This window comes from Hypomesus transpacificus, chromosome 5, assembly GCF_021917145.1.
Source record: "Hypomesus transpacificus isolate Combined female chromosome 5, fHypTra1, whole genome shotgun sequence".
Lineage (NCBI taxonomy): Eukaryota > Metazoa > Chordata > Actinopteri > Osmeriformes > Osmeridae > Hypomesus > Hypomesus transpacificus.
In genome coordinates, this window is record NC_061064.1 from 6,338,255 (window position 1) to 6,352,383 (window position 14,129).

Below are 14,129 nucleotides of genomic sequence, written 5' to 3' on the forward strand. Positions count from 1 at the left end.
CATCCGCTTCTGAACACAGTGCGTGTACTCTGATGATTTATTTCAGTATATAAGAAAAACGATATAACCTAATACAGCCCCATAACCACTTTCACAGACATAATTTGATCCATTAAATCGATCCTACCATGTATAAGATACATTTTAAAAAAAAGTTTGTGGCGGAGTGATTTGTAGTGCAATGTCTCCAGAATGTGCTAGAAAGACCCAGACCATGAGCACACTTCCAAGTGTCTGATTGGTCGCTGAATGTTGTTTGTTTGGATAGTGATTGGCTGGTTTTGTATCACCATGTTGGACGTTTAACCTTTCTTTGCCAACTGTATTTAGTTAGTGAAAAAGAAAGATAATATGTGTTTAGGCTATTCTTATTTTTACCTCGCCTTTAAAACAAATTGTATTACTATTTTCCCAGCTTTCTAGTTGATAATCTTAAGAAGGCATTTTCCTTACAGTGGACCCATTAGCAACAACTACGAGAGGAATAAGTAGGTTACATCAACAAACGTGCCAGGCAACAGATGGACACGTGTTTCCCAAACATATGCTACCAGCTGCTTTGTCTGCAGGCAGGGGAAAGTAGGTCATGCTAAAGAAACCTGATATCCATTGCTCCTTGCCATTTACACTCTGTAACTTGTAGAAACTCACACTGAATGTAGTCGGTGGTTTAAAAACGTTTTTCATAATCTAAAATTATCTGCCAACCACAATAAATTTATTGGAAGATAACAGGTTGAAATATGAAACAACATTCGATTTGGGAGGTGACCCTGTACACGTAAGTTTGTCCAACCACACCTCCGTTTTGTTTGTTTTATGTTGATTATAAAGATAATTATTATGATAATGTGTAGCAATTTAAGATCCTGGATTTAACAAATCTTCTCAAGCTAAATGCAGTATGATTCGAACCCCCTCAATCAGAGTGGCCTGTGATACATTTTCCAAAGTTCCAGTCATCTCTTACCAAAGCAGGGGAGATTGGAAACCTCTGCTCTGCTTGTCAGACTGCACCGTCATCCTATGAAAAGATTAACATTGGGTAGGTCAGGGCTGTGGGATGAATTCCCCAGGCAGGAAAAACCGCTGGCGCCAGATAACCTGGTAGAGCCAGTTTTATTCATGTGGGTTTGTACAAAAATAACAATCTAGTATGTACAATGTTTTCTGTGCCATATATTTCATAGATGACAGATGGTGTGGAACAGGGACTACATGGGTAGTCCGATGAACAAGCAGTTTTAAGTTATTTATAGAACACTGATTTGGCTTTGACGCTTTATAGTTTAAATGTGTCATGTCCTTAAAGGGAACTGAGTTGAAACCAAAGTTAAGCCCACCAAAGGACCGATTGCACATGTAAAATTGCTCATCATTTGAGACCCTTATTGCCATGATACATTTGACTGATGGTAAAAGAAAAAATACGATAGAAGTGTTACTGTATTTCCTATTTCCTGGTATGCTTTTGGGGGCAAGCAGTGGTCACAGGTTAGGCAACAGTATTCGCATGATGCACTAGCTTGCCTCATGTGACAAGCGCATGATATCCACGTCAGTCTTGACTCAAGAGTGGGTTGAGCCTCAATGGAATGTGTTTGTACCAATAAATCTGCTGTACTTTGCACCAGCTGTTTATTATAAGGCGTGAGTGTCCCACAAACAACTCCTATAAAAGCCCATTTCAAGCAGCTGTGAGTGCAACATGAAAATTAATTTGTAAAGAACGAATGGTTGATTTGGTAACCCAATCAAGTATGACACAAACGTGTTGTTCACAACGGGAGAAAATAATCATATTTAAACACTGTTTTGGTTAGTTCCAGGGTCTGCCAACTGTGTTGGATACAAAGGTTGTTTTGAAAACAGCAAGCTACGCAAGTTTCTGTCGGGGCAAATGACCAATACCAATGGCTGGTGTGGGTGAGTGGGACCTGTCTGGCAACATTATTGCCCTACACACGGAATTAAGGTGTGGCAGTTTCACAAGTCATTCAATGCGTCAACAAGCTAATGGTTGAACGGTCACTAACCGTAAGGCCTTTCACAGGTAGGCTTACTTCTGATCATATAACTGGAATAGTTCAAACGTTTCCTGCTTTTGATTTCGTCGAAACGGAACCATGGTAAAGGGCGAGTTACCAGATTAAATCCAATATGCCCCGTCAGCACATCTAAAGTTGATCGCCTACTTTAATGTTTTTCCATACACGATGGAGAAAGCTCGTATAAGACATACAGGAGGATGTCATTGTGGGGCTGTAAGATTTGAAGTCTGGAATTCTCCAGACATCATAGTTTTCGAATGCAAGTATGACTGTCTAAAATAATGACTCCAACATTCACGTGACATTTTCATGCCAATAGCATCTTTAACTACTTATTCATTCTTATTTAAACATAAGGCAATTATGATTTAGGAGCCATGTTTTTTTTCTACAGCTGTAGCATTTGTACAAAAAAGCAGAACCGTCATTTTATTGTGGCTAAAAAGTACTTCACACTCTTACAGGTAAAATACAAATGTAAACGATACTAGAAATGCCTTAATATTAGAAATGTATTGTTAATTAATAAACTAACCAATGGGTCATATTTATTGCAGGGTTTGGATAGTTTGACCACATACACATTTAACACCCACACTGCCAAGCACACATTTTGCAGTATATGTGGAGTTCAGAGTTTCTATTCCCCACGCTCCAATCCGGATGGATATGGTAAGAACCACCTACAACTAAGAATGGGTTGAAGATGCACAGTATGTTTGTTTTCTAACATTATACAGGAACTCTTCCTTTGTTTGTAACTGTTGATTGGATCAGTCATGTATAATGTTGTCAACTTTGTTTCTGTGTGTTCTGATGTGCTAAATCTTATCTCCAGGTATAGCTCCACACTGTCTGGATCCTGGAACTGTCTGCAGTGTGACGTCAGAGAGGTTCTGTGGTGAGAACTGGGAGGAGAGCATGCAAAGTCACAAGACTATCAGGGACATGTCCAAACCTGTACAAGACAGCACTCACGCTTGAGAAAAACATACATCTACCTTTATTTCCCATTATTATACATAGTAATGACAACATTTGTATTTCTGTTATCATTTTGAAGAAATATAAACTTTATTGATAATTATGACTCGGATTTATTGTCTGCAAATTTCAAGTCAGTATTTGACCCCTTGTAGTTAGGGGTTATAACAATCTATTCATGTGTAGAAAGAAAAAAACTCAGTGCAAACAGATTCAAGATTGTCATTACATTCTAACTCATACATTCTAGTCATTTGGCAAAAACTGTCAATCAAGTGACTCACAACCAGTGCGACCAGTGCATGTGTGAGGTCATGAGACAGCAGATCTTAATATATCTTTAATATATCTTCACATGTTTTGGTTCTTGTGGGATGACGTTGAATGTGTTGACAAGCATGTAGCGCGAGAACAGAATGTACAGGTGACGAAACCACAGGAGTTGTGTGCGGTGACATAACATGGCCCTCTGAAGAAAGTAGAGAAAATGAGTTGTTGCGTACAGATTTATCATACTGTTGTCCAACATATGTCGCTTGACAGCAGTGTTGTTGAGGACATTTACCTGAGGTATTTGCTGTATGAATGCTTTTTTTGTTTCTATAGGTTGTTAGAGCAACAGCTTTTACAAGCAAACACATTCTGTTCACTATAAATGCTTGAATCTTCCCATCCAAGTAAAATTGGCACAGAAATAACATTCACCTCACAACTTGTGTAGTATGCACTTTCTTCAGCCTGGCTAAGCTATCTGGATATTTATAACAGCATTAGAGACATAGCAACGTGCGTTGAAATACATGGCCCTAATAGTAGCAGAGGTGTATTTAGTAGCGGCTAAACTATGTCTATTTGGAGTACGGTGGTGTATGCGTACAGGCTCACCTTGGCTTGCTGGTACCCCTGGGAGCCAATGATGCAGCAGAGCTGGGAGGGGAGGAGCCAGCTGATAGGGACGTCCAGGAAGGAAAGGTACTTCCTGAGCATGCAAACAGTCAACAGGGACAGGACACGGCAATCTGTAAGGGACCAGAGAAACCCAATGAACTTCAATGCTATTCAGTTTGACACAATGTCCTCCACAACCTGGGCTATTCATTGACGATCAAAGAGCAGATCGTTTCACGAAATGTATTCAAAATACACAACGATATATCGGTGTAATAACAGTTGTTCTGCTTAAGTGAAAACAAATGTTCACTTCCAGTCAATTCAACAATTTTGTGGCTTGTTTGGCATTTAATACCTGATTGTGAGACGAGTGAGATGTCTTAAGAGTTGAAGGTAAAATAGGCTTTTGGTACGCTAAAATGAGTGGGGAGCCAAAGTCCAACTTAGAATCACATTGTGGCTTATCTCAAGGTAATACCAGATAAGACCCATGTGAGAACTACACGTTAATGTATAATGAAGTAGTAAGGTCACTGCTCTGATACAAGTTGTCACTGAATAAAGAGAGCATTGATTGTTAGTAATAGATCGTTTTGTTTGTAATTAAATGCTAGGAAGAGTTTCTTCATTTCATCAAGATAAGTGCATAAATAATTCAACAAAGCACAGTAAATGGGCTAAAGCACGAGTGACTTATATTCAGTGGAATCCCCATATCTGTTCTCAGTTTATCCACAAATGTAGTTGCAGCCAAGTCTAAATATGATATTAGCCTGGTGACAAGGCCTTGGAAATCCCATAAAAATGTATAACCACAATATGGTTCTTCAAGTCTTGGTATAAAATGTAAGTTGTAGTGTCTCAAACAGAAGATCATTAGTCACCATAAAATGGTCATGGACAGAATAGTTTATTTATAGGATAAAATGGAGTGCAGGGTGCATCCATTTGCTAGATTATAGATGTGGCAATTAGAGATCTAAGAAGGATTATTGAACATATTCCATAGATTCAGACCACTTATGCCTTAAATGACAGGGGCCAAGCATGTTATTTGGGGTTTACTGCCACTATCTGACTGAATACAAAACTGGTACAACAATCATTTTCAGCAGTAGAGGGCGCTTTTTACTTATGAATGTGACTGCAAGCAATTTGTTAAATACGCGTGAATTACAACATCAAATATTATTAGATGTAGTCAATAGGGGATTGAAAACCTTTGTGTCAATACAAATCAGCCTGTCACACACAGCATTTTGCACAGATAGATTCCCTCTAGTATTTAAAAAGCTTGATTAAATACACAATTGTGGGGGTTTTAAACTCACCATCTGGTAATTTCCCAGCAAAAGCAAGATAGCTGTTGGTAAAAGTAAAATGAACAGACCACAAAATAAGGTTAAAGGATTTGTTCATGGTATCTTGACTAATGGAATGATGTGCACTGTCTAGGAAATGATCATCCCAGTGAATATTCCTTGGCCACAGTTCAAGTAGGGTACAGGTCATCCTACGTCAAATATCACAAAAGACATGGCAGATCAGCAGTAGGCAATCAAATACGACAATAAAAGAAAATCAGTGTGGTTGTTGTTACTGACAGATTTTGGAGAGCAAAGTGAGATGCGTGGATGTGATCAACTTTATAGCTGCTGCTCATTACTACAAATGGTTTATGGAGACAGGATGTCCCAGTTCACACTTGCTAGTTGTCGCAGTAAATCTCTTCTGGCAAAATCGGCTGCTGCCAGAGAGCAGCATGGACTGTCCTCCTGTTGCCTACAAGCTCTTATACAAGACCAAGTCCAAATTGATGCAATTCAGATGTCCTTGTCTATGCTCACTTGCATGGCTTTATGTTGTTTATTGTATTTTTTTTTACTCAGGGATATAATTGCTCCATAGGAAACTACGGTCTCGGCAATGAGAAACGGGTGAACATCAGTTATGGGTGCAGACCAAATGAGAGTCAGGGGATCTGTTTTGGACAGCAGTTCCACTCTTGTCCTGAGATGAGGACAAGAGATTGGAGGATAGCCAGCGGCTCGTAACAGAGGGGAAGAGAATACTAAAACACTCTTTAATGAGGACATCGGCTCACTCGAGCTATGCTCTGTATCACACTAGGCGAAAAGAAAACCCCTTTCTCGTTTCGCATCAGTCTGATGCAACGGACTTGGCTGGAGTCTGTATCCCAGTGAGATCTTCGAACCTTCTCCTCTCGGAGGTGGCTCACTGTGGTTCTCTAAGAGCAGCGGCGGGTGGTGGACTCTGGATGAGAACGACCTCTCCGAAGTGCAACCGATGAATTATGCAAAACCGTCTACGTGTGTGTGTGATTGAGGACAGAGAGAGTGAGGGAGAGTGAGAGAGGGCGTTTGAGGGAAGGGGTGTCGATCTGTGCCAGGATGTTCAGCATGTGGTGTTTGCGCTTTATAATTATGAAGTCGAGGAATGCAGCACACATGATTGGATCTCGAGAGCTGGTTCAAGATCCAGGGACAACAACTCACATTGGGAACACCGCAATGCTCCATGTTTCCTCGGCACAAAAAGGTTTCAAAACATCATAAACAACAACAACACTGTAAATAGTCGTTGACTATTACCTGACAGCTTTGTAGATGGCTGTGTGATTGGCATGGCCACTCACTCCTTTCCCATCGAATGTCAGTACCTGGAACAACAACAAACAAAACTCTGAAACCGGTAGACGCAGAAGTTCAAAACCGACATGTGATTGCCCATCCGCCAAAGAGAGAAAGCCAATGTATCTGGTTAATACGGGCTTTTCACATGTGTGTCTGACAGTGGAGAGACTTGGCAGGAGGCAACAGATATTTAAAAGCTTTTTAAATATGGGGAAAAAGCAGGTCAAAGAAAAAAGGGCTTCAGTAAGGGCAGTTTGCAATACCGAGGCTAAATGTACCATGATTATGCCCTTGAAACCAAACATGACGGGCAGCTCCATCCACTTTCTCACTAACCTACAGGACCTGGGGACATGGAGTAGAGCTCTAAAATAAAAACGAAAAAAGTGAAGCACACGTCAAATAGCTCAAATTTGATGTGTTGTTTGTTTTGTCGTCATCAAATGTCCCCAGGCTCCCCAGGTCCAGGAAACACCAGTGAGAGTGCTCCCCATTTCTCTAGGTCTCCGAATATTCCCACCGTTTACAGGAAATGACCCCCCTCTTTTCAGAAACAAGCAGCACAAATGACTGGACGTGCGTGAGATCTTACGATCGCAGTTCAATCCGAAGAATTCTAGGAAAAGGTCTCAAGGGAATGGCCTCCTTTTATAGTTGTCAGCATTTCATTCAACCATGAAGGAGACAAGCATGATCCTGCCGCCTGCTATTTGTATCACTGACGACAAACGCAGCAGTGGAATATCTACATGAAACGGTTTGTTCAGACGAGGGTTACACATATCCTTCTGAGTGTCCCCCAATTATCTTTCTGAGAGCAGCATGTTTTAGGGGTTTTATCAGAGCAAATGGTATGATATGGGGTTTTGTCTTAGTTGCAAAAAAAGAAAAAATGATGTTTAGTTTTCAAAATTCCTCTTGGTTAATTTTCTGGAACGTCCCTGTGTGGTTGATACTAATCTCGGAGTAAACATGGAGAGATGGGCTCACATGCCCCGCTGCTGTCTGCTGCAGAGACTATGCTACTCTGCCCTGTTTAGATGTCTTCTGGGCTGAACACAAAGGATGGCTGACTTTCACGTTCATTATCAACTACCCAGTGCAGCTCAGGAAGACCCTTGGAGGAGTAATCCAAAAGTCCAACCAATCCAAAGGAACACTGATAATGGCCGGGAGACTGTGCTGCCAAAATGTAATGGTCAAAGGTCTTCTTCCAGATCAAAAGAAGAATGTAATTGTTACTTTTGTAAATATAGCTGGTTGGATTTAATAAGAGACATGTGTCGATCCTACCATGTTGATGGAATGTTCTGTTATATGCTTCAGGATGAGGGATGATGTCAAGGAAGTGTTCCATTCCACCTTAGGGGTATCTGGGAGTTCTCTAGAAGACAAGAAGAGGGTTGGTACGATGCAAATTGGAAATGGGGTTAGAAAGTGTACATGGATATCACATCAACAGTAAGCAATAAAAGAAAACCTTTCTGGTTGTAGAACGACTTGATATTGTGGAATTTGTGTTCCCATAGAATTGATTCAAGATATAATAATAATATTCATAATATCCATTTAATAGACACTTCTCTAAAGAAGTATAAAGTACAGAAGGGTTTTGAAGTTGAGGATTGCAGCCTCTTGATCTGCAGTCAAGCATCCCAAACCACTGAGCTATACCCTCCCAAAAAGTGAAACACTAAATTTGAATTCAAGGTCTGTATAATAATGCCTGCATCAATGCATGCTGGGAAGTGTAGAGTTGAGTAGCCAATGGGGCCTTAGCGTCCTGTTCTGCCTGAAAACACAGCCCAGGGTGTTTCAAACATCCACTATAACACAGCTGAAAGTGACCCCACTGTTCATCCACTCAACACACCCTCTATGGAACATCCCTCATTGTCTGAAAAGAAGAAGAAAAAAAGATCATCCTGGATTTTTGTTCCAACTCTCTCTCTCTCTCTATCTTTATCGCTCTCTCGCTCTCTCTCTCTCTCTCTCTCTCTCTCTCGCTCTCTCTCTCCCTCTCACCCTCTCACCCTCCCCTTTCTCCATCCCTCCAGAGACATCAAACATTCAAAAGCGAGAGAGGCAGTGAAGCACACAGAGAGTGAATCAGACGCACCGGGGTCGAGGCAGTTCAGTTGAAAACAAAGTCCTGAGGGCTTCATTAGAAAAAGACGGGTGGAGGCAGCTCTCAGAGAGGTTAACCATTGCTGTGCTACATGTTGATCTGAACAAGCCGCCTCAACACAGACTGGGCTGATGCAAGACCTCTGCCGTGAACTCGAAGAACACGTGACAAGGCATCTGGAGCGCCAAAAAAAGCAGGAGGCACGACGGAGAGAGAGAGAGAGACAAAGAGGGAGAGAAAGCGAGAGGGTGCCAGTAAGAGAGAGTGAGTGCAGGTCGGCGGGGGTTGGGGTGGCGACAAGGACAGAGAGCAATGACATGAGGTCTTGTACATTTAAAAGTAGGGGGGAAAGAGAGAGAGAGAAAGAGAGAGAGAGAGAGAGAGAGAGAGAGAGAGAGAGAGGGGCAGGAGCGTGGGGTGAACAGAGGTCGTCCCACCTCCCCCTGGGCTCCTGACAATGGGGCAGTACAGAGGAGCCAGCTAAGGGGAGTGATGGATCAGGACACTAATCAAACGGCTGCCATGGCCGTTGGGGTCAAGCCTGAGGGGTGCCTGCATACGACATCTAAAAAGGGCCAACTTTCACAGTACAATAGCCACTGCACAAAGAGATGGCCAGAGGGATAAAACAGGTTGAATTCACAACAACCATGAACGGGAATCCTGTACAGTATCTCTAACCGTCGGTAGTGTCTCTGTTGCAAAGTAACACAGTTACTAGTAGTGGCTGGTGGTGTGTGTTTGCCAAAAATATGATGGGTTGTAAGTGTTATGTGCAAGCCTCTTCTTTAGTGAGAGCCAGATTCGGATTCCCATTGCAACTGTATCTAGGCAGAAGAGGACTGGGATGAACTAAAGAACAACAAACAAAGGACAGATGATCTACCTGACCTTTCTCAAGATGGATGCCGGCTGAGTGTCAGTTTCACCATGGCAACGGTGCCAAACACCCTGTAACCTCCACCACCACCCCGTTCTCGCTTTGCAGCATGTGGATGTCTAATTGCTTGCAGGCATCTGTATGCAGTTGTTGAACTTTGCCCCACTAGAGCGGCGGTGTGTACGTGTGTCTGTGTGTGTGTGTGTAAGTGTCTGCGTGTGTGTGTGTGCTTGTTTAGTCTGGTCACATGGAGCACCAGGCACAGAAAGTGCCAAGCTGCCTTCCCCACAGTTGGCTCAGGGCATGCTGGGAAAAAAGGAGACACCGCTGTTAACTCCTTCACGGCACAATAATCCTAAACGCTGGTTTAGTAGCCTACTCAACAGAAACCCAGAACCTTCTCTGGAACGTAGTCAAATCCAGTTACACCTCATTGAAAAGGAGTTCTACTAAAACAACAGCCCCGCTTTGATCAACAAGCCCTTGTATCGTATCACTTTGTTTTTCCACTAAACAGGCAGTTTCCAGATGTCCTCGAGTGTTTCAAACTCATTGTGGTGACGGTCCTGCCTGTGTCCCTGACATAAGCGGCCAGCAAGGGACCAAACGGGGGCCGGAGCTGGCACATGTCACCACTATTTACTGTCCCTTTCGCTCCAGGCAAATGAATCAGCCGGGGCTATTTTCACTCCAGATCGATGTATAATTAAGCACCATGGGGGGAGGAGCCACTGACTTCTGCTCGCTTTTACCCCCTGCTGGCATGGAAAAAACTCAAATACATTACTCAGATTTAGACCATTGGATCACAGCAAACTGGAATTTCAACTAAGCTTGCTACAAAGTGCAATGTGTTTTCGTGCAAAACCTCCTGGCTCCGAAATGGGAATAGGCCGTGACTAATCTGAAGTGCTTTTTATCAGGCTGTTTTGGGGCGAGGGGTCGAGAAGCAAACTTGAGAAGAAGTGAATCGTGCAAAACGGAATCATGCACAAAAACAAATGCACTGACGAGCAGCAGAAACGAATCGAAGCCTCGGGATTCAGTGATTCGACCCTTCTGAGACAGCCCCAGCAGTAGTGAGACTGCAGAGAGAACGAGGCGTCTGCTGGAGCCAAGTGAATCATGTCCTTATTGGTGGGAGTCGTTGAACTTGGGCAGAGAGCTCTCACAGTGTGCAAGAGAGTGCATGGCGCTTGTGTCAGTGTCAGTGCAAGTGGAGGAGCAACTGAGCGTGCTCAGATCAGGGCTGATCACAAAGGCCCCGTCATGTACCGGGCCCCCAGAGACTGTCAACACAGCTGTCCCATTCAGTGGGCATTAAGTTCTGACAAGGTCCAGCCAGCCTTCATCTGATTTACACAGTCCTAGACTACAGGACAGAGTGGGAACTGCATGCACTATTTCAGGTCCACACAAACACCCGGACCAGGGAGAAAAGTCTATTCACTATGATGATGCAAGATTTTGTATTTCAAGACGTCACACATGGCCAAAATCTATCAGATCTTAAATTTGGCTAATTTAAAAATCCATGTCATGACACAGAACCCCTGAACTTGACGTGGAAAGATATGCGGTTCTATACAAGCTCTTGAACGGCCATTTTCCAGTGGCAGTGCCAGTGTATTGCAGGTAGATAGATATCCTGAGGCATTAGCAGAGACAAATAAGCAATTTACAGATAATAAACCTGTGGGATACAAAATTCCCTGTTTTCACAGGTTTGCGTGGCCTGTGCATACATTTGTGTTATAAATCTTGCCTACACACATGAAAAACTAAATTAACATTAGAAAGTACAGTTCAATGTATTGTTTCCTAATTGGATTTTATGTGAATTTAGGCTAATGTGGGGTCTGTTTTCAGGAATAGACCTTGTTCTTTTTTAACTGTGTACGCTAATTTCTTTTCATTTGTATAAATCTTGCGTTTGCACGTCGATAATTCTCGGATAACGTCCAGCCGTGAACGTCTGAGTGATCTGAGTCCATCTGTAACACTGTGCGGAGCTCTGAGTGAGAACCCAGGTCTATCTGTAACACTGTGCGGCGTCACTCTTAGTGAGGCCCCAGGTCTATCTGTAACACTGTGCGGCGTCACTCTGAGTGAGGCCCCAGGTCCATCTGTACATTACATTTAGTCATTTAGCAGACGCTCTTATCTAGAGCAACTTACAGTAAGTACAGGGACATTCCCCCAGAGGCAAGTAGGGTGAAGCCCAAGGACACAACGTCATTTGGCACGGCGGGGAATCGATCCGGCAACTTTCTGTTTACGAGCCCGACTTCCTCACCGCTCAGATCTGACTCCCTAACACTCAGACTCCCTCTGTAAGACTGTGGATGGAGACTCCTCCATCTCCGTGTGTTAAGGCCCGTACGGACCAACAGCCCACTGGGTGTAACAATTTATTTGATGTGTTCCCAAAAACAACTGTTAGGACAAACCAGACCAAATCCGTGTACATCTGCACTTCCTTGGTAGGGAGGAGTGGGAGTATGGAGCCAAACTGTGGACAATCATTTACAGACAAAAAACAAAAGTTCCCTGTGACCTAGTTTAGAGTCTGTGGAGTGCTCACAGCAGTGGCAAAGGCTGTCCAATGGCTGTCTGCTGTTGGCTTTCGCAGAAAATTGGGTGGGGGTGGGGAAAGAGAGTGAAGGGAGAAAGTGCTCTTGCAGAGCGTGTGTGTGTTGGGGGTAGGGGTTGTGATCTTGATAGGTAGTGTAGGGGTGTGTCTTTGCACAAACTCTGAAATACCCTGTGTGTGGGTGTGTGTGTGTGTGTGTGTGTGAGAGGGGGGGGGGGGGGGGTGCATAGGGGAGGGTAAATGGGATGAAAGCCAGTTCAGCACAAATGTAGACAGAGCTGACTCGGATCAAAGTTTAGTCATGTTTTTGTGTGCACAAGATGATAAAATGAGGTTGAGGAGGAGGTGTGCATGGAGGTTTTATATCACTATGGGCAGGCGGCCATCTTAATTCCGAGAGATCCAGGTCAGTGCATGAGTTCACATGCCAATCCTGGCGAGCCACTATGTGTAATTTCAGATGCAAACAACCCTGAAGTTCTGAGAACCTGAAGAATTTCCTGGTACAGCCACTGGGGGGTTACATTCCACTTTCTCCATAACAGGAGTTTTAGAACAACCCTTCCTGACTCTCTGGCCTACCAAGTCAATGAGAATGCCAATAGTCAAGAGACAAAGGACTGTAAACCTTCCAGAGAGCAAAAAAGTAGTAGATCCAACTAGAACTAAAAAGCCAAATCATGCAGTTCTATGACAAAGAAAGCATTACTGGGCAGTTGTGCAGGGCTGAGTGTGTGTGTGTGTGTGTGTGCGCGCATGGGGGGGGGGGGGGGGGGACTTTAGGCATCTCACTCACACTAAAACAATATCCTACTCAGAAGTACTGCTGTGGATTCTGGACGATATTCATTTAATAAGAAAAATACTTACTTGCGATCAAGTATACAGATGTTGGAGGCTGGTAATCCCAACACATCACAGCTTTCATAAAGTTCTTCTTGACGGTAGGAGCCTTGATTGTAGAAATTCCCTAAAGGGTGATTTTAAGACATTTAGTTAACATAATACCACAAGTTAAAATAAAATCGGTAGAAATGACCAGAATACTAAGCGTCAGTTGGATCTTCATAATCAGGAGTCAGGTGGCTGAGCGGTTAGAAAATCGGGCTATTAATCAGAAGGTTGCCGGTTCGATTCCTGGCCGTGGACGGAATTTCCCTGTACTTACTGTAAGTCGCTCTGCTTATAATTTCCGATTCATTACGACATTTTAATAAACTTGCTTTCTGGCAAAAGAAAAAATATGTTCATTGAAGACTTACCCTTAGATAAACATAATATGTGAACAGGTATTTTCATTTCCACAAGTCCTAAAATGATTGGTGCAAAAAACATGCATTCATCATCTGGATGTGCAGTAACGATCAGTGCTCTCACATCGACAGCTAAATAACTTGCTTGAGAATCGAGGGGGGATTTCTCTCTACATGAGAGGAATGTCATCAGGTGTTTACAGGACTTTGCAAAACTGCTTCTACATCGATTATAGGAACATTTTATCAAAATAAAATAGGACGACACCACAATAAAAATGACAAAAAGAATCTCCATTATTATGAGCGTTGATGTAAACAATCCGTGTTTTCACAAAGTTCCCAAAACCAATGGTTCCATTATTCAGTTGCAGTAAAGTTTTGTAGTAGGCCTAAATCCTAAAAATATATAATGCCGATTTTGATTCTCAAAATCAGATGAAAATCACAAAAATAAACGTTGTCGAGCAGGACACCGTATTTCGTTTCAAATGGCATTGACCAGTAGGAACCTTTATTTATCATTGGGGAACCTTTTAGTGTCACACTACGTTATCCTTCTTGGTGTAAAATAATAAATACTTATACTAACATTGTTCAGCTTGTTTGGAACATTATGAAATGAACCTTGTTTAAATACCTGAGTAAAATACACAGCATGTAGTCCAATATAATACAATAATGCTAATGGGGAT

The 14,129-nt window shown here is 42.7% G+C and overlaps 1 protein-coding gene and 1 long non-coding RNA gene across 5 annotated transcripts; one reads left to right on the plus strand and one right to left on the minus strand.

The window, feature by feature from the left end:
* Nucleotides 1-274: 274 nt before the first annotated feature.
* LOC124467661 lies at nt 275-3,135 on the plus strand. 4 transcript variants are annotated; one of them, XR_006956108.1, is made up of 4 exons: nt 275-781; nt 1,824-2,515; nt 2,609-2,723; nt 2,890-3,135. It is a non-coding gene; the product is annotated as an uncharacterized LOC124467661 (long non-coding RNA). The 4 variants fall into 4 exon arrangements; XR_006956109.1 differs by lacking the exon at nt 275-781 and having other exon boundaries at nt 788-2,314; nt 2,446-2,515; XR_006956110.1 differs by lacking the exon at nt 275-781 and adding an exon at nt 788-1,697.
* On the minus strand, nt 3,131-13,950 carry pigl (phosphatidylinositol glycan anchor biosynthesis, class L). The gene is made up of 7 exons (XM_047019991.1): nt 13,444-13,950; nt 13,052-13,151; nt 7,874-7,964; nt 6,539-6,606; nt 5,258-5,289; nt 3,921-4,054; nt 3,131-3,504 (listed from the first exon to the last, which is right to left on the minus strand). Exons 1-7 carry the CDS (start codon nt 13,730-13,732, stop codon nt 3,376-3,378), a joined length of 843 nt encoding a protein of 280 aa, XP_046875947.1. The 5' UTR covers nt 13,733-13,950; the 3' UTR covers nt 3,131-3,375.
* Between the last annotated feature and the right edge of the window lie 179 nt (nt 13,951-14,129).

Bases quoted from the DNA above. Each gene is read 5' to 3' on its own strand.
- pigl (XM_047019991.1), bottom strand. From the start codon at position 13,732: ATGGAGATTCTTTTTGTCATTTTTATTGTGGTGTCGTCCTATTTTATT. The intron at 4,055-5,257 runs GTGAGTTTAAAA...GGTCCCTTACAG, and splicing joins TGCTGGGAAATTACCAGATG to ATTGCCGTGTCCTGTCCCTG. The intron at 3,505-3,920 runs GTGAGCCTGTAC...TACTTTCTTCAG, and splicing joins AGGGGTACCAGCAAGCCAAG to AGGGCCATGTTATGTCACCG.